The sequence below is a fragment of the Equus przewalskii genome, chromosome 22 (assembly GCF_037783145.1).
Source record: "Equus przewalskii isolate Varuska chromosome 22, EquPr2, whole genome shotgun sequence".
Lineage (NCBI taxonomy): Eukaryota > Metazoa > Chordata > Mammalia > Perissodactyla > Equidae > Equus > Equus przewalskii.
This window is the reverse complement of record NC_091852.1, coordinates 1,154,686-1,180,589: the sequence shown is the minus strand read 5'-3', so window position 1 is coordinate 1,180,589 and position 25,904 is coordinate 1,154,686. Positions and strand designations below refer to the sequence as shown.

Genomic DNA, 25,904 nt, shown 5'->3' with positions numbered 1-25,904 from the left:
TATAAATCATTTGATCATGTGGTATTGTAGTTTAAACTTTTCTTTGTTTTTGAAAGTTATTCAACTTGAAAAGAGAAAGAGTGTACCAGACAGAACATTAAATACTTTACATTTATTTATTAAATTTTGTACTTTTAGAAAATACTAAGTGAGGTACTTGTATATAAATCATCTGCCCAAATTTAATTCCCTTCCTGTGTGATAAATTTAATATTATTATCTCAGCATTTTCTAATGTTTCCATTATTGCTTCTTATATAGCCTAGAGAGCCTGACTGTCAAGAACACAGAGGTCTAGAGCAACCTGCAGACCCACTGGCCAAAGAGGCATGTGATCTCTGCAGTGATTTCAGTGATGAGGAGGCAGTGGGAAACTCAAAACTAAAGACTGCTAAGAACAAACCACGGGACTCAAGTAAATCGGGTTCTCCCGCACAACTTACCTTACTCCAATGTGGTTTCTCTAACGTGTTTGAGACAACGTCTAAAGCAGTTGAGGATGGTGATGGAAATATTGCCTCTGATGATGAAAGTTCTGATGAACAACCCACGTGCCTTTCAACAGAAGCCAAAGATGTTGATTGTCATAAAAGTCGAGACTCTATTGGTATTTCAAGATATCGGAAATTAGCCAACACCCTAAATCCAAATGAAAAATGCATTTTTGATAAAAGTGAGAAGATTTTAGAACAGAAGATTTCTTCTGAGTCTGATGATGAGAAAAATTTTAAAAATACAACTGACCACCATTGCATTTTACAGAATGTCACAGAATCGGAAGATAGTGACGTCGTCTTTCCCACACAATATACAACTCAGAAAGTCCCTAAGAACAGTATAAGGTTTAAGCCACCTGTGGATGGATCTGAAGATTCTGAAACAGAAAACCCTGTAAAAATAAAAAATAATGGTGATTATAAAAAGACTGACTTCAGAGTAAATGGACTAATTTCAAAACAATTAAATCTTGAGAACCTGACCCTAAAACCTATCATGAAAAGAAAAGGCAGCAGTGATATTAGTGACGAGTCTGATGACATTGAAATTTCCTCCAAGTCAAAAGTAAGAAAGCAAAGAGCTACTACTTCTTTAAGGTTTAAGAGAAAAAAAGAAAAGAAAAGAGAACTTTACACTTTTCCTAAAACAGTGAAGAAAACAAACCAACTGTATGCAACAGACGGAGATTGTAACTCTCAGACTGTTGATGATTTTTCATCCTCAGATGATGATTTATCTGTTAGCGACATCACTTTCTCTAAACAGAGCCATAGACCAGAAACTATGAAAGACAGAATCAGTTTCTCTTCAAAATTGCCTAGCCATAAGAAAAATAGCACTTTCATACCCAGAAAACCAATGAAATTTTCGAATGAGAGAGTTGTCGATCAAGCGCAGATGTATGAATCAATGGATAAATTTTTAGGTAACTACAGATACATTCTGAAAACTTTTCTTTGCATATTTGTTTTGTGCAATCAAATAGTTCTGTAAGAAATTCTTGAATTAGCTTATAAAATAGGCCTGCAATCAACATGCTATGTTGAAGCACAAATGAGGAAATGGGTGAGTGGCAGGATAAAGGGAAGACCAGCTAGGTTGAGGTAGAGAACTTTGTCATCTACCCCAGGACTCCCTCCATGTGCCCCATCTGAATCACAGCTCCCCTACCCCTACAAATACTAATTATTCTAACTTTTACAGTAATTACTTTTTGGCATTTTTATGGTTTTATCACACAAATGTGTATCCCTAAACATTATAGTTTTGTCCTGCCTATTTTTAAAATCTTTATGTAATCTCTTTCAATCTATAAGATTCCTCTTGCTTCTCTTTCATTTCCTTATGATTTATCTGTTGAGGAACTTGAGCTATCTGCAGAGTTTTCCTCAATTTGCATTTTGCTGATTGTGTGCTATTGGTACAGTTGAACGTATTTCTCTGCCCTCTGTATTTCCTGCAAGTGAGCAGTTGGCTCCTGAGACTGTATCAAACTCCAGTTCAATCCCTTTGACAAAAGTTTGGCAAGACCATGGGAGGCACAAAATGTTTGCTGGTCTCTATAATCTTGGCAGCCAATGTTGCTTAATGCCTGTAACTATTTATTCATTCAGGTTAGCACAATGATATTTTCTACTTCTCTTATTTCTTTTTCATTTGTTTGTTAGAATGCTTCCATAAGGAGATACTTCCCCTCATCTACTATTACCCAGTAGTACAGTTCATACAGAGAAGGCAAAAAGACTTAATTCCTATCTTTACCAGTTTTTAGTATAATAAATGGATTCCCTATCATCCTTGGAGGATGACCCATTCTTTTCTTAAAATCGTATGAATTAATTGATTCAAACACATTTAATGAGTCTCAATTCATTGCAATTAATATCATTATTGAGGCTCAATTGTCCCATCTTTGGACAGTGGGAGCCTTTGGACATGAGAATTTTGGTTCCTGAGACATTCTGACATGATGCTAGTCATCTTTGATTGCTATCTAGTATTACAAGATGTTCCGGGATCATCTGTACATTTTCTGCCCCAGACCTAGAATCAGTCATTTCTCCAAGAAGTCTTGGTTTCATTTAGTGAGAAAGTGTGTTTCAAGACCGCAGTCTGGTGCTAGGAATGATTATTGCTACTACTAGCTCGGTCATTATTTCTGGGCCTTTTCACTGGACAGATTATTTTTGTGTGTATGTACATACATATATATTTATATGAACATAGGTTTCTATTTATATGTGTGTGTATATATATATTTATACTTATGTGTATATTTATATGTGTGTTTATGTACATATGTGTATTTTTATATATGATAAAATACATGATGAGTTTCTATTGATACTTCCATATTTATATTGATGCTTAACTTGAGAGTATAGAGCTTTTACTTAACCTCTTCTCTAGCACATTTGTATACCATTTCTTCCATACTGATAATCCTGGTTCTTAAGCATATAGGGAATGATTTAATTATAACGTTCCATAATTACTCATTTGTTTTATCCCATATTACACAAAAGTCAAAGAATAAAAATACCACTACTACTGCACTATGATTCCTGGAAACATTAAGGGTTTTTTGCATGTGTTCTCCCATTTCTTCCCAATTTAAAATGGATGTACTGTGTTTACATTGTCAGAACATACGGACATTGCACTGTAAATGCCCCGCCTCTTAGACGTCATTATCCTTGTTTGCAGGTAACTATAAATTTAATGTTCCCCATCAGTCCTTATGTCAGTGTCTCTCGAGTAATTTTGGTCATCTGAAGCTTATTTTCTAGTAGTTCCCTCAGGAAGTGCTCATGAGAATAATATTCCCGAGATTCTTGTTGATAACAGTCTGTGCTCTTTATACTTAAAAGTCATTTTTGCTGGATATAAAATTCTTGGCTCACACTTTCTTTTCTTGAGTATCCTAAATATGTAGCTTCATTTTCTTCTGGCATGACGTAGTGTGCCATCTGTTCATCTTTTTCCCCCTAGATGCACAAAGGGGGTTTTTTCTTTTCATTATTATTCAGTAGTTTTACTAGATTGTGTTTTGGTGTTTGTCTTAGTCGACTCAGGCTGCTATAAGAAAGTACCACAGACTGGGCAGCTTAAACAAATTTATTTCCCACAGTTCTGGAGGCTGGAAGTCCAAGATGAGGGTGCCAACATGGTTTGGTTCGTGGTTAGGGCCTCCTTCCTGATTTACAGATGGTTGCCTTCTTGCTATGTCCTCACATGGCAGAGAGGGAAATCACCTCTCGTGTCACTTCTTGTAAGGGCACTAATCATTTTCATTAGAGCTTCATCTCTATGACCTAATTATCTCCCAAGGCCTAACCTCCAAATACCATTGCACTGGGAGCTTCAGCATAGGAATGTGGGGGGACACAAACATTCAGTCCATAGCAGTGTTGGTTATTCTGCGTCAATGTTCTTATAGTGTAGTTTCAATTCGGTTTTTATTTCAGAAAAACGTTCTTATACTAATATTTTTAGTTACTTATTCTATTCCTTTGGCTTTCTTCTTCAGGGACTCCTGTTACTCAAATGTTGGATCTTCTTTGCCTATCTTCAGTATTTGTTACATTCTCTGAAATCCTTTTTTATCTTTTTCATTTCTTTTTGCTCTTAAAAACATTCCTTCTAATTTTCTTAAAGCAGTATATACTGTGTTTCTTATGTTCCTTCTAGTTTAGTTTTCATTTCTGAAATATATATATATTTTTTAAGTTCTCTGTCTTTTCTGAGTTCTGTCACTTATTTCTGAGTTATTCTAATTCTGATTTATCTTGTTGGATCTTGTATTTTATCATTTTCTTAAAAATCTTTTACCTCATTTTGAAATCAGTTACAGTTTTAATCTGTTTGTGAGCATGGCTTTCTGGCATGTTGCCATTGTAGGAATATTATTCTGCTTATTCTCTTTTCTCTTGTAATAATTTTTAGGAGATTTGACCCTGTTGCTCATTTTTATAGAAATTATTTGCTTTGAATTTTTTAAATGAGACAGAGTTTAGGAAGTCCTTTCTAATGTCTCAGAGATCCCTATCTGTTATTTTTGTGTATTGTTCCAAACCATGGTGGAATTCTCTCCCATCTTTGCTCTAGACCTTCTCTTCCCCTTGTCCCTGTTCTTCCTATCCTGCTCATTTTGACCTCCCAGGAGCTTTTCCTCATTGCATGGCCCTGACCTGGGCAGGAGCTCTGGTGGGTCCATTTGGGGAGTTCTTAAGGGCTAGCCCGTGCTAGCCGCTTCAGGCCTTCTCCCCTGCGCCCCTTGCACCTAGTCAGTGTTGGAGAGCAGAAAACCTTCCCAGATTCAGCTGCTGTTCTCTAGGCGGCCCATTGTGCTTTCCAGTAAATACCTGTTGTCTATTCTGGGTTTCCTGTTCTCAGAGCCATCAGATGCCACCCTGTTGCTTCCTTCTTCCTTCACACAGACCCTTTGTAGCTGTTGGTGGCTTGTCCCCAGATGCTTGTATTTTGGGGCTCATGGGGGTATCTCATCATCTAATTTTGTTGTAAGAGTTGTCATGGCTGTAGTTTTGCTGTCTGTCGCAAGTAGGGATTCAGAGAGATTGGAAAACTACTTCCCCTGCCGCTACCATCTGCTGAGAATGTGTTAAGTGATGTTAAGACTTAGCATTGCTTCCAAGAGTGTTGGACTCAAAGAACTATGTGAAAGAAGCTGATATATAAGCGAAAATATTTTGATGTAGAAACCTTAATCATGGTGTTCACTTATTTACAAATAAAGCTTTCTTTTGTGGTTATTAGTAGTCTCCTTCAGAAGATGATTGTGGTGTGTGTTTTGATGGCTGTTGTAACTAAGTACTGGACTATCCTTTGATTTGTGCCCTACAGTTAGGTTTTAGGTTTGGGGAATTATTGCATAAACTATTTTTTAAATAATCGGCTGAGTTTTTTCACTTTTTGTGGGGTTTTTTTTACTGCATAAAATATGTCAATAGTTAGTGTGGAACTAATGCTACTTTGAATAATGCATAAAATATGTCATCAAAATTAAGAAAAATCTGAGTAAATTTTCTACCAGAACCATGCTTTTGACGGTTTTAATCTGTTGCCGTATATACTACCTAATGTTTGAATATGTTAGGAGAGTATCATCTTAGTTGCTCTTTTAGTCTTGTTGTTTAACAGCAGGTTGTTTTCAGGTGATTGGCACTTCTGGTTGAGAGAGGTCCAGGGCTGAAACACACACGTGCTGAAGGTGGTGATTGAGGCTCTGGCCAGAGCTGTTGGAGGGAGCTGCTGCAGACCTCAGTTCTAGCCTTCTCTTTGATGACCACAATTTAAAAGTAAATTTTAGGTGCCTAGAGGCAAAGCAATAAAAAAATGTAGCCATTTTTTAAACTTCTTTCAGATAAAACCTGTAAGTTAATTTTTTTCATTTCCTAAAAAGCTCCCAGTCTTGACATTCTCTGGGCATATGACAAAAACGACAAAACAGCCAACAGTAAAACTGATCAAAGCCAACCAAATGAAACTCCCTGGTCCCCAGCCCCACTCCCGCCCCATCACTGTGGGCAGCGGAGGCGAGCGCTGTTCTTCAGATTCATAAACAATTTTTCTAAGTCAACAGAGACAACAAATACACACAGACAACCCTCCACCATGACTTTTCTCTTCGCCAAAACCCTCATTTCAGGTTTAAATCTAAACATTGTTACCTAATCTCAGAAGTTCTCATAGTGATGAGAGGGAAAAGTCATTTCCAAGTTAACCTAGACCAATATATTTCAACTCTTTCTCTTTTCAGTGTTTTTAAAAAATAATAGTGTGATGTTAACATACAAACAATATTTTTCTTAAAGATTAAAAATAAAACAAACATAACCTGTTTTGTAGTGCATTGCTGATAATTTTTAAAGAATATGTGGAACCATATTGCTTCATAATGAGACATCACTTACTAAACATCAATTACTTCCTAGATGGTGTTCGGGAGGTGGCTTACATTCACTCGAACCAGAATGTGATCGGATCAAGCAGAGCTGAAAACCACATGAGCCGATGGGCAGCGCGTGACGTATTTGAATTGAAGCAGTTTTCCCAGCTTCCCGCTAACATAGCTGTTTGCACTTCTAAGGTAAGAAGGACATAGGGTAATGTCATCTTTAGTTTTTATCTCGTTTCACAGAAGTTAACAGGATCTTCTCTAAATACTCCCTCAAAAGTACCTCCTAAGACTATCGGTGACATACAAATAAGTATGAAAACAACACCATTTGGGGCACTATAGTCCCCAAAGATGTTTTATATTAAAAGACAAACCTATACAAAATGCCTAATAATGCTGAGTTGCTTAATACTTTCCATCAATAAAGATTGCCAAAAATGATGAATCTGAGGGAAGCATGCAGTTAAATCAAAACCAAAAACACTTCTGCTCATATGGAAAAAAACACAGTGCATGATTAGATTTCCTCCAAAATTTGTCATCTAAAATGAAGACACACACAAAAACTAGCCTTATAAATAGAATTTATATTTTTAGCAAAAGAGTTTTTATAGTGTTAAAAATAATAAATACTTCCTAAGGGCTCTTCTCATTTGAAATTGCTGTTATCTAGAAATAAAGCTTTGTATAAATGTGTTATTTTATTTATACATAGTCTCTTTCATCAAAAGTTTTAAAAAATGTTTTCTTGTCTTTGTCTTATTACTCTTTATTAATTCCTAAGAGCTAGGTGTCTGTGGAGTAGCTTTTCGACCCCTTATGTATAGGAGTTAAAAATGTGTACGGTAGGGGCCAGCTGGTGGTGTGGCAGTTAAATTCGCTCACTGTGCTTCCGCCCGGGGTCCCCCAGCCCAGATCCCGAGCGTGGACCTACACACCGCTCATCAAGCCATGCTGTGGCAGGTGTCCCACATATGAAATAGAGGAAGGTGGGCACAGATGTTAGCTCAGGGACAATTTTCCTCAGCAAAAAAAGAGGAAGATTGGCAGCAGATGTTAGTTCAGAGCTAATCTTATTCAAAAAAAAGAAAGAAAAAATGTGTACTGTACACAACAATGATACTTTATTTCAAGTTAGTACTACTTTTAAGAATGAAGGGGGAAAATGCTTCTGAACTGTCAAGCTGTCTTCATTTACTTGTACCTCGTCTGATTCAACAAAGGATTTGGACTTCTTAACAGTAAAATCAGAATACAGAATGCAATTGAGGCCCATGGAAAATATAAATTAAACTGGAAGTTCAAGACTGGCAGAAAGTTAGAATGCAGATGTAAAACACATAGTGTTCTTACCCACATATTTTTTTAAAATGACAAATTTCAGTGAGTTTCCTGGTAGACAAAACAAAGGAAATAAATAATTTATTTCGTGTCTTCTCATCTAGTGCGTTTGGAAACATGTGGGCAGTTGGGTGGTCGCAATGCCCCAGTGCCCGACTGCATTAAGGTCTGGAGGCCAGGACTGCTAAATGGCTGTCCAGGGGAGGCACATCCACATGCCAAGAATTGTTCTACCCAAATGCCGTAACCCCTGACAAGAAACACAGAGCTAAGTGGTGGTTCCTAAGGGAAAAATACCAGCTCTTCTAGGGAAGAGGGGAGTCTTCCCTAGCGCTGAGTTTGAAGGAAATTTGTCACCTGGGGTTTTCAGTGGGGACCACTCAATGATCTGGGGAACAGTCACTTGTCTTAGAATATCCTTAGAGGCGGCGTAATGATGGACTTTGAAACACTGTGCTTTTAGCATGTTGCAGTGTAGTGCAAAGGCCCCGTGCCAGAGTACAGCCCACAGAGGTGTTCTTCCAGGGCCCGAGGATGCTGGGTTTTGATATTCCCATTTGATCTAGGAATATACCACATCTCAACCAACACTGTAGACGGCATTTCTACAGTTTGACTACCTTGTAGCAGCTCTCTGAAAAACGTAAGCAGAAATATGCTGGCTTTGCCAGAAATTTGCTGTATTAGAATGAAAAGCATTTTAGAATCTTTTTTTTTTAATTTTTCTTTTTTTTTGAGGAAGATTATCCCTGAGCTAACATCTGCTGCCAATCCTCCTCTTTTTGCTGAGGAAGACTGGCCCTGAGCTCACATCTGTGCCCATCTTCCTCTACTTTATATGTGGGATGCCTGCCACAGCATGGTGTGCCAAGAAGTGCTGTGCCCGTGTCTGGGATCTGAACCAGCAAACCCCGGGCCTCCGAAGCAGAGCTGCAAACTTAACTGCTGCGCTACCGGGCCGGCCCCTCAGAATCTTTTAAACAGGCAGCTAAATTTTTATATTGGGCTTTTTTTAAAGCCATGCTCTTTTTTGTTTAACTATGCCCTTTTCCAGACAAACAAATTTTAATGTGAAAAGGTCAGATAATTTGGCAAACTCCTGTGGTAGATGTTAATGAAATAATTTAATGATATTGGTTGTTAGCTTATTTAAATATTTCTCAGAGAAGAAATTTATATCTATATAATTTCTCCCAAAATGTACCTGAGAAGCAACCCCTAGATATAGAAGCAATGAAGTCCCTTCAGAACCTTCTTAAGGGAAGTTGTAAAAATCAAAATGCTAGAAATATACTTTGCCTTTAATTGGTGGGGGCTGGGGACAGGGGAGTTCCTTTATCCTTATATTAGCAATACCAGTAGTTTTCAACCTTTTCCAGCCACAAAATCCTTTTTTTGTGCGTATGAGGAAGATTGGCTCTGAGTTAACATGTATTGCCAATCTTCCTCTTTTTGCTTGAGGAATATTTTTGCTGAGCTAACGTCTGTACCCATCTTCCCACTTTCGTTTGTGGGACACCGCCTCAGCATGGCTTGATGAGCAATGTGTATGTCCACACCTGGGATGCAAACCTGCAAACCCCAGGCCACCAAAGCAGAGCGTGTGAACTTAAGTAGTATGCCACTGGGCCGGCCCCCAGCCCCAACATCCTTGAGGTGGACAGCACAATCTCATCAGAAACCTTGTCTCTTCACAGTGGTTTTCAGAGTAAGAGACATTTTTTACCAGGAAACAAATTGGAATATCCACTCCCTGGGTTTCTAATCTGCACTTTGAGGCCATATAGCTCCCCCACCACACATGGACCAACTCAGTAGACCTTTTTCAGGATATATGAAGAAATTTCTTGTTTAATGACCAAACGCTGATGGGTGTAAAATATTCAGGGAAGTCTTAAAGCCACTAAGCAGGAGGTCCAATCCCATGCCACTAATGTTGACTAGCCAAGGATGGTCCGTATAAGCCTGCTCGTCTCGGTGGCTGACTTCTCTAAGTACTATGTCATACAGTAAAATTACAGCAGAGGAAGACTCAATCCCTCCGAGTTGACCTATACCATTTAATGCACCAGGGTAACACATAGCTGTAAGTCATACAGCTGTAATCATATAGCTGTAAGTCATATAGCTGTAATCATATAGCTGTAGTCATACAGCTGTATGTCATATAGCTGTAATCATATAGCTGTAAGTCATATAGCTGTAATCATATAGCTGTAATCATACAGCTGTAAGTCATATAGCTGTAATCATATAACTGTAATCATATAGCTGTAAGTCGTATAGCTGTAATCATATAGCTGTAAGTCATATAGCTGTAATCATATAGCTGTAATCATACAGCTGTAAGTCATATAGCTGTAAGTGATATAGCTGTAATCATATAGCTGTAAGTCATATAGCTGTAATCATATAGCTGTAAGTTATATAGCTGTAATCATATAGCTGTAAGTCATATAACTGTAATCATACAAATATTGTATATCTGTAAAACTGTATATCATACAAATACAAATATGAGGGCAAATAATCATATAGCTGTAATCATATAGCTGTAAGTCATATAGCTGTAATCATATAGCTGTAAGTCATATAGCTATAATCATATAGCTGTAGTCATATAGCTGTAATCCATATAGCTGTAAGTCATATAACTGTAATCATATAGCTATAATCATATAGCTGTAAGTCGTATAGCTGTAAGTCGTATAGCTGTAAGTCATACAGCTGTAATCATACAGCTGTAATCATATAGCTGTAAGTCGTATATCTGTAATCATATAGCTGTAAGTCGTATAGCTGTAATCATATAGCTGTAATCATACAGCTGTAAGTCATATAGCTGTAATCATATAGCTGTAATCATACAGCTGTAATCATATAGCTGTAAGTCATATAGCTGTAATCATATAGCTGTAAGTCATATAACTGTAATCATATAACTGTAATCATATAGCTGTAATCATATAGCTGTAAGTCATATAGCTGTAATCCTATAGCTGTAAGTCATATACCTGTAAGTGATATTGCTATAATCATATAGCTGTAGGTCATATAGCTGTAAGTGATATCGCTGTAATCATATAGCTGTAGGTCATATAGCTGTAATCATATAGCTGTAAGTCATATACCTGTAAGTGATATTGCTATAATCATATAGCTGTAGGTCCTATAGCTGTAATCATATAGCTGTAGGTCATATAGCTGTTAAGTCATATAGCTGTAATCGTATAGCTGTACTTTTAGTCTTGAAAGCTGTAGTGTTATCTACATACAAAAATCACTTGGAGACAGTATTATAAGCTTACCATTAAAAAAGAAAGGTCTTCCTTGTTATGTGAAAATCAGAATTTTCAAAATAGATAATCATCGTACATATTTATAATGTTCTTAGTTTTTCACCGTCTAAAACTGTTGTATTTTTGACATAAAACTACAACCCCTGAGACATACTTCATGCTTTCCTCCTTTTATTTTAATTAGAAATTAATAAACAAAAGAACTCATGTAACGAGTCTCATCTTCAATTTGCTGAACTCTGTCATCTTCCAGAGGCAGAATGAATCTTGATGGTTACGACTAGCCTAAGTCATGGACTCTACTCAGAAGTGAGAGTTTGAATTCTAGCTCTACCTCATGCTTCCTGTGTGACCATGAGAAAGTTACTTAGCTTCTCTCTGCCTCATTTTTCTTGCGTTTAAAATACAAATAATTATACTTCTTACTGCAAAAGGTTGTTGTGAAGACTAAATGAGATCATACCTGTAAAATGCTCTGAACGGTACCTGACACAAAGTAAACATTCAATGAATAATAAGTATTGTTATTACTACCACTGGATAACACTAATGATAGGCCTTTCATGCCCCTGGAAGGTGGGGATCAACAAGGACAGCTAATCCTCAACAGTTGTGTGCAACCGCATTTAACCATAAGTAAAAGAATGGGCGGTACTAGTGGATCTGAGGCTTTGGACTCCTTTAACAAAGAAAAGAATGTTCATGGTAGAATATTTTTCAGAATTTTATATGTGACTCTTAAGTTTTTGCTTATGAAAAGAGAAAGCCACTCAGGACTTTATGGTTTATATTAATATATTTCTGTATTGCATATTCTGTATTAGAATTGAAGTTACTAGTAACTTTTCTCTTTAAAGCTGATAGACTTATTTCCTCCTTAGATTCATCAATTGCAGTGACTGCTTCTAATTCAAGGTATCGCCATAGCTGCTGACGGACAGACAGATGAGCGAGACGTCAGTCTGCCCTCAGACCAGTCCTTTTGCATTATCTCCATACATAACGGTCTTGGTTCCCCTTATTCTAATCCTTCTAGAAACTAAATACTACCTCAGTAATGTCAGGGAGATGGAATGGTGATGTATCCTTTTGCTCTTTACTAAAACTATTTGTAAAGATGGTTAAATTAAGGATTTCTGAAGAGACTTTTTAAAATATTATTATTTCACATAGATGAGAGATTGATATTTCAAAGCCATCTCACTGAATTTCTAAGAAAAAAAATGTTCACAGTCACTGATTTCATCGTATCTGGTCAATATTATTTCAACACTTTTAATGAGTAAACTATTGAAACATACCATCATTTTTGGTTAGAGATATGTATGTTACTCACTGAGAGATTTTGCAGCTTGTAGTGGGGGGTTGGGTGACAGTACTGAATTTGCAGTTTTGAAAAAATTTAAAAACAGTTATGGGAAGAAAAAAGAATAAACTAAGGCAAAGGGAAATGAAGTGAGATGAAGGCAAAAGAGACTAAGCCGTAGTTTTAGAAAATGTCTGCCAACTTCTTCTGGAGTCTCCAGAGATCCCCAGACCTCCCACTACAGTATAGTGTCTTTCATCTGGAGCTCACATCCAGAGTCTCTTTGATTACTGAGAATTCTTCTCAGTGCTACGTGTCTGTCACCAAAGTTTTGTTAGAGACTTTTATTTGTGTTTGAAAGGATTTTGTGTGTTTGTGTGTGTGAGTGTACATGTGCATGCGTGCGTGTGGTCTGTGTGTGTGTCTGCAGCCAGATGCGAATGAGTTGCCTCACTTCCTAAGAAAACAAAACAAATCCTATTTATTTGTATGAAAGCAATACACGATTAGCAATGGCCACAATATGCAAGTATTTCACTTCCTTGGAATAATACCGTTGAGTCTCAGTGAGCCTTTAACTCAGTTGCAAAGGACTATGCTAACTAGGAAACTTGTAAGAGAAAAGCGGTGTCCACCGTAATCCTAGCTAAAGGTCTGTGGTCCTTCAGAGTTTCTCAGTCCTTCTGATGTAGTTATGGATAACCAACATGGCAAAAGCTCGGAACCTGCTTTTCAGTTTCGACTATATGTTAAGAAAAGGCCTCAAATAGACTATCGTTTCCATGTTTCATTTGGTTTCTTGCAGTTTATACTTTTGTAAATTAATTTCTATTTATAGAACGTACTTTATAAATGTCTTGAATTAAAACTTCTCTCTCCTAAAATAAATTTCTAATTATACCTTTGTTATTTAGTAGTACAAACTATATGAAATAAGAACTCACTTGGTCTTAAATTGTACTTGGATATTTTAGAACTACTTCTGAAGACAGCCTGTTTTAAAAGATGAGATGTCTGATAAAAGGGGGAAAGCCCATGTGATTTAGTTTTAAGCTCAGACCAAAAAGAAATGCTTTGAGCCTTTGAAGGAACTGATAATACCTTTATTAGAGTTAATTTGCTCCTTTAATGTGTGGAAGTATGTCACAAAACTTTGCTATACCTGTTTGTGATGTGGTACCTCATTTTTTCAATCAACTGCATGTTTTCAACTGAAGTTTACTTTAAGTTTTCTGAAAAGAAATGTACAAAGACAGCATTCAATTAAGGATTAATCACTATGGCAACTGAGGCATGGTGACTGAAAGGGAGAGGATGTGTTGTCCCCTCAGTTTCCTGCCAGCTGTCATAGCCGACCCTGCTGCCTGACTCCAGGCCAAAATATAGACTGTGACCAACGCTAAGAAACTATATCTGTATTTTTATAAATTGGTACAAGTATCAGACTGTAAAAGAAAACTTAATCCCCTGAATTGGATGACAGACACTTGGCACTCTTGCCAGTGTTTGACAGAGAAATAACGGGTCGCTTTGTAGTAAAACCTGGATTAATAGTAAACCCTTCTTTATGTTATTGCAGTGTGGTGTAAATGAGAGAACTAAGCAGGCTGTCAGCCTGGGGCGGGGGGCCGGGGGAGAGTGCCTTTTATATAACAGTGCAGGTTTAAGCACCGGTCAGAATACTGTAAATACACAATGTTGTGTTAGTAAGAACTTCTCTTTCTTGTATTTGTATTAGATTGGCATTTTGTAGATTCCTTAAAGAGAGGATTTCTATGAGCTATGGGGGATTTGATTGCAGTGTGTTTATACAGCTTTTGGAGTGAGCAAGGAAGGATGGACTGTTTACAATAAGCAGACTTTGGGGAGATATAGCATTCCATTATCCTATTTTTTAGGAGAGTGACTGGCATAATGGTTTAAAGGAATTGTTCACAAATGACTGGTTTGTGAAGTAGTCCAGTAGGTAAGGTTTATGGCTTCAGTATGTAATGGAATTAACTCTTACTGGGTGGGATTTTTCATGGTCTTACCATTTTTCTTTCTATGCTCATTGTTAGTTTTATGGTGTTTGTATCAGAAAGTTATTCTTTCAAGTAATTTTTGTAAAGATCAAGATTTTGAAATTGTGCGTGCATGTGTACGAAATTATGTGACTAGCGTTGTCATGAAAAAGGCTTTTGTGCTTCTGTCCGTGGAACTATGACTGATTCAGATACTATGTCATTTGCAAAGAACACTTGTCACCTAGTCAGAGTAAGGAGAATCTGGTGTCAACTACAAACATATATAACTATTCCCCTCCTAGCTGGAGGCCACGAGAAGCTGTGGCATCCTTCCTCACAGTGCTGGTACCAGGATTAATGGAGTAATGTGATTAATGAGCTGATGTGTACAAAAGACATTCAGCTCCTTGCAAGAAAGGCCTTAAAATGACTCAAACTATAGTATAAATTTTTATGATTGTAATTGTGATCGTTGCTTATCAGTAGGGGTAATGAATGAAATTCCCTCTTTTATTCTCTACACTGACCTGTTATTATTTTTGTTGTTAATAGTACCAATAACAGAATATTTTAGAATATCATTAAAGATATCGAGTCCAGTCCTCTAATTTTATAGACCTGCCCTGAACTATAGCTGATTTGTCATGAAGAATAGTATAGAAAAAAATTGTATTTGAAAGTAATTATAAACTAATTTCACAATGGACTGGACTGACAAAAATAATCTTTGATATTAAGAAGTAGTTTTATTCTAATTTTTCTCCTAGCTAGTTATTGTTCCAATTGCATAGAAGATAGATATGGCTTCTTTGAATAATATCTCTGTTTAGAATAGTTGGAAGATTCTAAATAGTTAAAAAAAATACTATTTCTTCAATAATGCCTTCCATGTAACAATATAAAAGCTTAGAGATAAGGCCTCATTGAACTCTGATTGACTCCACCTAGTGACTCAAAGAATGTTAAGCACTTCACAGCGCTTTTCAAATTATATTTTATCCCTCTATGAAAACCATGGTATCAATTGGACATGGCCACTTTATGGAAACACCTATTGCCCTGTCATCTGAGAATCCTGCCTCTGCACATATGAACTGTGAATTTTTATAGGACAGATAAAGCAAAATTATAGGGTTTGGAAATCATAGTATTTTAGAGTTTGAAGGATTCTTGGAGACTAATGCAAACGTCTTATTTTACTGATTTTTAAAAATGAGAGGGTAAGTGGCTTCTCTTAGGCTCAACAGTGGCAGTCAGCTTAAATCCCTGTAGTTTTAATCCTTCTGCCTTCTCCTGTGCTTTTTCTCTCTTCTTTTGGTTTCTGCTTTGTTTTGGAGGTTTTACTTTTTTTTTTTATATGCTCCATTTTATTTTTACAGTATGACAAATCAGTCTAATTTTCCAAGATAACTTGCCTGTGAAGAATTACCTTCACTTTAGCAGTTAAACAAAAAATTCAGGTGGACTGAATACATCCTTCCCTTTAAAAAATATTTTTTACACAGTTAAAACTCTGTCCAGACCCAAGAAATACAGCAAGACTGTTGGCAATATCTACTCTGCCAAGGATCTTCTGAGAAGGCGTTATTTTTTACTTTTTTCTCTTTATTTATGGTTTTTCTCTACCAGGAATAACTTTCAGCCTTACTGTTCTATCCCCAAGTCTCCAGACCTCCTCTTCCCTGCAGGACCCTCCTCAGATGTGACATCTTTTCCACAGAGCTCCAGCCGCTTCCTCCCTGAGCTGGAAGGAAGCTGTCCTTCCTCTTACACTCTGTCTGCTTCACCCAATAGTACTCGACATGGCCTCAGTCTAAAGGATGACTTCCAAATTTTTATTCTAGTTATGTATGTACACTTCTTTTTCTTCTTTTCTAATAAACTCTGGACTTTGAAATAGCAGCACATGTCTCTGATTCACCTTTGATAACTCCAGACACTTATAATGGTGTCTTCATGTAACTGATACTTTTTGAATACATTTAGGTTTTCAGGGTACAATGAACCCCATCACTACGTTCTGAGAATTTTTCAGAGTTCAAGCTATCTTTTCCATGAAGAACTTTCATAGTTTTCCTGGAAATCCTCTGGAGATGACTTGACATTGTTCACAGCCACCACTGAATATATTTAATCAGCCAGGGGAAACAATCCCTCCCTATCTGAATGAGAAGTGTTCTCAGGTCTGCCTGGCATTCATGGGCTTCGATAAATTTACTCAGTCTACACCTCCAACCATATCATCTCCCGTCTGATCCTTCACTCCAGGTGGACCCATTTCAAGTTCCATCTCCTCCGTACAGCCTCAGTCGTCAGAGATCACTCTATTCCAAGGTCCCTTCACACTCATTCTCTGTGCCAGTCATCTCTGTAGACATGGCAGACATCACCTTATTGTTACTTACCTCATGTGTATTTGCTCTCTCTTCATGTTTGTTACAAGCTGCGTAAGGATCAGGACCATGGCGTATGCTTCCAGAAACACTACCACAAAGTAACAGGCAGCACAGAGTGGGAATTCAGAAAATGTTGGTTGTTGGTAATTCCTGCACAAAAGTACTACGTAAGGCAGATCCCCACAACCATTTGCACTTCAAGTAAAGTCTTCTCAACTCCTCGCTCCATGAGTTAATGTTCAAGTGGGTATACTGGCAGATAATGTAAAGATATTAGTCATTTTAGAGCAGCATAAATGCTGGTATTCCTCATCTGCACTCATAATTTGTCATCTGTTAGCCATAGTGTGCTGGTATAAGAAACCCACTCAAGAAGGGACAACATGGAGAACGGTATGGTATCAGAAAGATATCCCTACCCATACATGACTTTCTGAGCTTTCCTCATCTAGCAATAATAAATTTGAACAGTCACTTGGGGCGTAATTTTCTGTCTTCCAAAGTTCTGTGAAATGTCTTATTGTGTTTCTTTTCCATGGCACACAAGATCTATCTTACTTTGGCCATAGCCTGCTTTTGCAGTCTCATTCCGAGACACTTATTCAGGATTATGGGCACTAACTAGATGCCACTGGGATATAAAGATGAACAGGCTCTTCCTAGTCAGCCTTCACCTTGTGATGTAGCCCTAAGTGTACCGCAAACTTTTACCCTGCCATGCTTTTGCTCCTGTGGTTCTTTTGTTTAAAATTCCATTTCACCTGTGTCTGCCTATTGAACTCCTACCCCCTATATCATTCATGACAGCTTTCCCCTAAGGCTTCTCCAAAACAGTGTAAATGTCTTCCTCATCTTTATTTTTACTTATTTGTGTGTGTCTGCTATAGCACTTATCACATTATATTGTGTGATACTGTATATATGTCTACAGGATGCTATCAGCTGCAAAGAATAGAATAACCATTTAAAAGTGGCCTATACAATAGGCCATTGAACTAATTCACATAAAGGTAGTCTGGAGGGAGGTATTTCCAGGGTTGGTGCCACAGCCCAAGGACATCATAAGGATTCAGGCTCTGTCCATTTCTGCCCCGCTATCCTTAGTAAGTTAACTTTTAGTCCCTGGGCCTTTTGCCTCATGTTGCAGGATGACTACTTTATCTCAAGATAAAGTACTTTATCTTTATCCACTTTACTACTTTATCTCTCTCAACTGAGAGAGCAACCCACCTTCCCTGAGCACATTTCTAAGAGAACTCCAGTTTTGTTCAGACGACGAAGAGCGAGGCAGTGGCTGTTGGTAGGCCATCAACGTCTGACTCCATCTCCCTGATGAGACTGTGCAACTCCTTTGCATTAGGAACGGCATCTCATTCTGTCTTTTATTCCCAGGACCTAGAACACTTCCTGGTACATAGATATGCAATTAGAGCTTACTGATTTTAATTGAATTTCCAGTAGATACTAAATAAAGCCCTCTCAAAGACAGTCTATAAATAAAAATGTGAAGAATTACTCTAATTTCTTAGTATAAGTGTGAATTTTTGTGTGGTGGATTGGCTTTAGGCAGGATAAATATGTCTGAACTGTGGTCCTTGATTCAATATGGAATTTGTGGTATTTTCACAAATTTCCTGATGAAGATAATATTCCTTTTAGCATAACCAGAGTCACAGCTTTTACAGCAAGATGTTGGTAAGTTGAGGTTTTATTTTAAAGGTGTCAGTCATCTTATAGCTAAGTTACTATCTGAATCAAATTTCAATTAATCTATAAACGATTTTCATGACTAGCGTTAACTGCTTCACAGTGGAAGTGGAAGCCCCGTCCTGCTGCCTTATTCAGTTTTTAGGCTCTCCTGTCACTGTTGCCAGGTGAAATAGTGAATACCTTAAGAGGAAGAACTTTTCACTTTGTTCATAAAAATTATTTGGTAAATGTTTTCCAGAAATTAATTTTTCTTAGGTGTGTTATATTTGTGTCAGTTTGTATTCATCTGGCATCTGTTTACTGAGAGCCTGTAGGGTACATTACTCAGGACTCAGTACAAAACCGTATATATGGCTGCTCTCTGGATTAGGGGCATCTGTGTTCCAGTTTATAGGTAAGATTTAAACAATCAAATAGTTTCTGACAGTACAGGGGCCCTGCCTGTTCAGAGAGCCCCGCAATTTTGATGTATTCCTTTGGAGGTGAAACTTGGATCTTTGGCCTACGTGCAACATTGTTGCTAATTGGTTTGGTATGCTGTCTATGATAAAATGTTAATCAAGATAGACTCCATTTATGTAATAAAGCTATTAAATGAGAAATTGAAATAGCAATGCAAGAAAAATACTCAAAGAAAGCTTTGTGAAGCTGGACCTTCAAGCATGGGTAGGACTATGTTGGGCAGAAGGCAAGGTTAAGGAAATTTGGTGCACCAGAGTGAATACCATGATGTGTTTGGCAGTAGTGAGAAGACTGGCCTAACCAGGCTGACTTATGTTGGACAACAGGGAAAGTAAAGCTGCATAGAGGGTTGCGAACAGATCATGAAAGGCGTTGCATTTAGAGAAGTAATCAATAAATGTTAAACTGACTTGAACAGACTGAAATGCTGGCGTTTATACTTTTGACAAGTAACTTTCAACACATACAGAATATCTAACCATTCTGTGGTTTAAAAAGGCTAAGAGCCAGGGCTGGAGCAGGTAGATGTGATCATTACTCTGGGCAGAAGACCTATTCTGTTTTCACTCAGTAAAGAGGGACCCTTTTCGTATGCGTGGACATAAAGCTGGGTGAAACCAAAATCCACTCTTGATCATCCTGGGCAGATTTTTCGGCATGGACGTTTCAAGGATATGCTGACTGAAAGCGTGCCAGTTTATTGTAGAGCAGCAGTTCTTAAAATGCAGTCCATGGGGTCCTAAGATATCTGAGACTCCTTCAGAGGTTGGAAGGTCAGAACTATTTTCAAAATAATACCAAGTGCTCTTTTCACTTGTTGACATTTGCACAAATTGTGCAAAAGCAATTGTGGGAAAACACCTGGCAGTTGAGCATGAATCAATTACTGGCCCTAAATTGTACAAGCAGTCACTGGATTCTTCACTATCACATACTTGCAGGAAAAGAAAACTAGTTTCTCTTATGAATATCCTTGATGAAACAGTAGAAATTAATAATTTTATTAAATCTCAACCCTTTAGCACTCATCTTTTTTATATTTTGTTTGATGAAATAGAAAGTACACATAAGCACTTGACATACAAACTGAACTAGCCACTTTTTTTATGGAACACCATTTGTACTTGAAAGGATGACTGACAGACAAACTATGGTTATTAAGGCTTGTATATTTGGTAAATACTTTCTTAAAAATGAACTAGTGAGTATGTCTCTTCAAGGAAAACAACAAACAGAACTTGTTGGCAGTGATAAAATTCAAGCTCTCAAGTGAAAATTAAAATACTGAAAACCTTGTATCTGCCACGATGACCATGATACCTTCCCAAACCTTGAGATCTTTCTGAGGCAATGGGTAGTGATAACAACAAATATGATTTTCCAATGTGTAATTGAATGTGTCAGCATTTTGAAGATCTGCATAACTCAGTTAATCAGTATTTTCCAAATGACCAGTGAATGATATTATAAAATTGTAAATGGGGGAAAAAGTCAGCCAAAGTTCTGGATATACCAATGAATTTTAATTTTAACAATATAAAAAATTTATTGATATGGTTTCAGATCTTACATGAACTTAATCTTGAGTTTTGATACAGTATCAAAAAAGAATATCTACAATTATGTGAAAAGGCTATTAAAATATTCTTCGCTTTTCTTGTACAAATCTGTATGAGGCTGAGGCTAATTTTCTTCATACTCTCCAACCAAAACAACATTGTTGCAACAGATTGAATGCAGAAGCAGATACGAGAATCTAGCTGTCTGTCTTAAGCGAGATATTAAAGATATTTGCAAAAATGTAAAACATAGCGATTCTTCTTGCTAATTTTTTGTTTGCATTGGATAATGTAAACTTTTTTTATTAAAAAAGGTTATTTAGATTAAATGTACTTGGCTTATTGTCATTTTTAATGAATTAATATTTTAAGTTTTCAGTAGACATAACCCATATAAACAAAAGATCTTCAGGGTTCTCAATAATTTTTAAAGGGTAAAAGAGTCCTAAGAGCAGTTAGCTTCAGAATGCTTAGACCACATGAAGAGAGTCACCTGGTCGTTAAACTCGGTTCTAGTGGGACATGCTTCCACTTGGCCTTTCTCTGTGCAGAAGCTTTGCTTCCTCTCCTCCGGGACTCGAGAAAGCGTATCAGAATGGGGGAGAGTGAAAATGATGAGGGTGTAGGGAATCCACTCTAATTGACTAAAAAAGTGAGTCATTCACGGATTTCACTACTTTATTACATATAATAATCTGCATTCAACCTCACAGATAGTTGCAATGTATCAGTGTCATTTGTGGCATGGTGCTTGAAACGTTCTCCCCTAGACACTGGAGAGCCGTTGGGGGCCTTGTAACCAAATCAGCCTACGCTTAGTTGCCTACGCTTCTGCCAGCTAGAGGCCGCGGAGGAGGGACGTGAGGAGCTAAGCCCCTCACAGGAAGTGCCAGCCCCTGGAAGGGCAGACAGGGCAGCGCCTGCCAAGAAAGGCTTGCTTTAATTAATTTGTTTCCATCAGCACTGCCCTTCTGTGATCTTTTCATATAACAGGTATTATTTAGTATAGGACCTTTGTGTAGTCTCTAGAGAGTGCTTTACAGGAATATAAATAAAACTCGATACATACAATGATTTGAAATTGAGGTCAGGGCTATAGGATGCTAAGGACCCATTCATTACCACTTACTGGAGATTCTGTAAATACTGGTAGAACTGTGAATTTTAAACGTGGAAGAGACTAATGGGAGTCCTAGCTCCAAATTCTCTGTCCCTAGATCCTCATCCCCAAATCCCTCGTCATTATCCCCCAGGAGAATGAGGCTCAAAAAGATATATAACCTCCCCAAGTTTACACAATACGTGGCCGAGAGAGGCCTAGACCCCAGGGCCTATCGTGCTGAGTCCAGTACTCAGACTGCTACCCTAAAAGGCCCCTGACCCTACTCTAGCCTTTGTGTGTAGGAGATGTTAAAGGGAATTTACTTCCTGCCCATGGAGGACTAAGGGTATTAGGCTTTGGCCCTTTCCCGTAGGTTGACTGCTGTGGCTATGAACGGCAGTGCCTTCAGGTTCACGAATCTCCAGGAGATAGGGCTTATACGTTTCTATTTGTAGTGTGTGCCCCACGATATTCGCCTGCTCTCCCAAGGCTGTCATTTGTTCTGTCTTTTAGATAGATGGGTTTCTTGGACATGAGATGGACTGTTGTGGATAAAAACGGAACCTAGGCTCAGGGCAGCTAGTATAAGGTTGTCCTTTTGTGGCTCACTCAGAAAGCAAAGTACTATCAATATTTATATAGCTGGATTGTAACTATTACTTCTTCCAGGAGGAAAGTAAGACCGTAGTTACAAACTTTAATCTCTCTCCCCCCCCCAAAAAAAGTTTTTGGATTTGAATCTGTTTGTTTTTTCAGATTTGAATGTCGTTTTTAAACATAGGCAGAAAATTTGACTTTAGTATATATTTGTGGTGGGTCCTTTAACCAGCTGGCTTTTCTACAGAGGGTGAGTGAATACAATGCGGGGTTAGCCTTAGGTTTTTGTTGCGTATTGGAAACTGCGTTTACAGTGACGTTTCCTGCCACCAGACAGAAATCTTGAACTATTACTTTGAGGATAGGAGCTTTTTCACACTTGTGCAAAGATCCTTAAAAGTTTTGTCGTTTTAGACTTTCAGATGCCATTTTAATGAATTTATTTACGTGTGCTGTATGTTTTTATAGTACTCCTGGTTCCCTGCTTTGCAAAGACAAACAAGTTTATGACTTTCTATGTGTTTACAGGGTTTGGCCCTTACCCAGAGATTTCTTTTTTAATCTTTTGTTTGAACAGATGTGTAAACAAAAGCATTGCTGCCTCTCAGACTTCACTATTTAAGGTTTACTGAAGAAAAAAAAATGAAAGAGCGCTTGATTTTTTTAGGCTTTATGGCAAAGTTGGGGTGATCAGGCCGATGTGAGAGCCTGTGCCCATGCGCGTGCCTATATGTGACAGTGACCATAGAGTGGTTTATGAGGCTCTGTGCTGTGCTCAGGAACAAGGTGCTGACCACAGAGCTTTCCTGTGACAGGCAGATCCTCTGGGGATCTTAGAATCCAAACTTTAACTAATCCTTCCACGTGGGCTTCTCACTGGGGCAGAGCCATCAGGACCTTCCCATGCCTGTGAAAACTCCTGCCTGTTCCCAGTGTTCTCAGTGACTAATCAAGCCTAGTCATCTGTTATGGGAAAAGCCAGTGAATGTGGCTGTTCAATATGTACTGCTCTTTGTTCTAGTGAAGTTTGCTCTGTAAGCTGTTTTCTGCAGAAACCAGCTCAGCAGACAGGTCCATTCCAAAGTTCCTTAATAAAAGACTTCACTGATTCCTGATAGCCTCCTATGCACAGGCTACCCATCGTATGAGGATGCTGCGCTTCACTGGGCACTGTCCCCCTCCAAGCTCCCTCTGCGCCACGGGAGGTACACAGGAGCTGGGGAGAAGGCTCAGCGTTATCTGCACCACCACTGATGTGTCTCCAGGAATTAGCCCCAAGGAGGTTTAGAAAGGTGGTAGAGATTACGATAGTATTTCTCTGCCAGAGTGGGAGCTAGAGGCTGTTCATGACTGCTTTTGAGACTCACTCTCCTGGACGGTAATGCTTCTTGCCCCATTTGTTACAGGTGGGTGGGTCTGGGAAAGAGTGATCCCTATCAGACTTGTCTCATTTCCTTGCTATTCCTGCCCAGGTGCCCTCTACAGTGCTTTAGTAATTTATCTCCAAAATTATTTTTTACTTCAAAGACTATTAATAAGAAGAGGGGTTTTTTTTCCTTAAACAGTCTCTGCACTATTGCAGTGAAGTTTCCTAGTATATAAAAATAGATTTCATATGTAGCAGTGTAAATAGAAAAATGCTAATGTAATCATACGGCTGTGAGGTAGGGGGAATATTCTCTTTTTCTTTTCTAAGTACACTGACATCAAAGATTGCTATCTACACACTTTTAAAGAGTCTGTTTTATTTTTTTCTTACTCTTTCATGCTGAAAATCTATATATACCTTATCTTCTTTTTTCAATTAGGCTTTTCAAAAAATAACTATTGATTCAATTAAAATAATGCAACTTGGCTTAGATCTGATGCCTTGAAATATAGACAGTGCACTTTTGGTTCAAAGGAAGAAGAGAGTATTATCAAAGGTCATTTGAATGTTTCATGCTATTAGTCTAAAGATAAGGAGTTTTCCTGGTAGAACCAATATAAACCTACAACTTCACAGTAAGAAAGAAGTTGCACAGAGTTACGTACAGGTGATTAGGTCTAGCGTGGGTTCATTGTGGCCACTCTAGAAGGAGGAATTTTTCCTGACAAAAGTGGCCTCTTATTGTGATCCTGATGTGTATCTTTTGCAACTTAAATTATAGCTTTTATTTATAGAATGTATACATTATACCTTTTTAAATAGTAATTTTTATGATATATTTTCAAACACATTTTACAGATATGTTAGAAGAATCAATAGTGATTTTATAACTTTATCAAAATTAAAGCAGGTATTCACGAAGCCTTTGAAGTGAGCCTTTCCATGTTAAGCATTCAGTTGTGGACTGGTGAGGGGACTATTTTGGCCAAATATATTAGCACAATTACCATTTATAGAAATAATATATGCTTAATGTTTTAGTTGAATTAAGAAAATTTTTATATTCTGAATTTTATTTTTAATAACAATTACTTTTGTAAAGATACTATATCATGCGTGCACATTTTTAATTATATAAGTCAGATTAGGACTCACATAATCAGCCATAGCCCACCTTCTCCCTTTCTAGACCCCTTTAACCGTGGTCTGAATAGAGTTTCCCCTTACTCTTTCAATTCTGAACCGACTGCTCCTTACAGTATACCTACGTCCAGAGGAGCAAGGTATATTACTAGTCATAAATTATAATTATTACTGCAGTATTTTCTGATAAGTTCAGCTTCTTAAGTAAGCGCCCATTTCCATTCAATTAATCTTGTCATCAAGTGGAGTTTTTAACTGTATGTTTACATTATTTAGAAATGATTACTACATTCCTTACACTTATTCAGTTTTATTTTTAATATGGATTCCATAAGTTGAGTTTGATTTTTTTCATACAAATAACTATTGTGGAAATACCTAATACTACTCAATAACCTATGGAAATATAATCATGAACATGGCAATAAGTTATAAATTATACTCTGACAGCGTCGAGCTTTGTAAACACTTATTAGCAGAAATATTTATACTATACAAATACTATCCAAAGTTCTTATCTTCATACTTCCTTCCTTCTTCTTATAACCATGAATCTTAAGATGAAGAAAAACGTCATCAAAATCACAGACTGCAGAGGTCCTTCTTCAAAGCAAATCGAGGTGGATAATCTTGCAGAAACTTTTAGAGAAAAAGTTAGGAACAGTTAGGGACTTTTGCAGAAACTGAGATTACTGCTTTCTTCATGTCATGATCACAAAATTTGCTATCAAATACAGACATAGTGTTTCAGTTGTTGGCCTTCTACTTTCTAGGGGAAAGAGGAGTGGATTTATTTTGCTTTTTTGAGCAAGCAACTTCACCCTCTATCCTAATGTTAAGGAGGGACAGTATTCTCTTTTAAATTCCTAATCCAGCTCATCTTACTGAATTGTCCGTTACCTGAGCCTTCGATACTGTTGCTACTTCATGGCATTGCCTCAGTGTCATCTGACTTCATAGCTTTGAAATAAGTGGTAATGAATGAGTTTGAGTGCAATTCACATCATCTGGAATCTTTTCATCTGGGCCACGGGCCTTGTACTTTGCTCTATAATAAATTACAACTGTCACCACAATTGCAGCTGCACTATGGCGCTGTTTTTTTGGTATCAGCCATTGTAAAGGATGCTGTTTTGCTGTGATGTAGCGAAACCAGCTTTTATAAGAAGAGCACCAAAATGTTTATTAAATTAATT

The 25,904-nt window shown here is 37.6% G+C and overlaps 1 protein-coding gene across 16 annotated transcripts in view; it reads left to right on the top strand.

Annotated features, from left to right (window-relative positions):
* ERCC6L2 (ERCC excision repair 6 like 2) overlaps positions 1 to 25,904 on the top strand; it is a 144,232-nt gene that overhangs the window by 105,446 nt on the left and 12,882 nt on the right. For 14 of the 16 annotated variants that reach the window (XM_070589902.1, XM_008528596.2, XM_070589903.1 and 11 more), the window contains 2 exons: positions 262 to 1,423; positions 6,453 to 6,607. In XM_070589902.1, the coding sequence (XP_070446003.1) occupies positions 262 to 1,423; positions 6,453 to 6,607 (1,317 nt within the window). Of the gene's footprint in view, positions 1 to 261; positions 1,424 to 6,452; positions 6,608 to 11,939; positions 13,270 to 14,672; positions 19,937 to 25,904 lie in introns of those variants that run through there. The other 2 variants (XM_070589911.1, XM_070589910.1) reach the window with 2 other exon arrangements.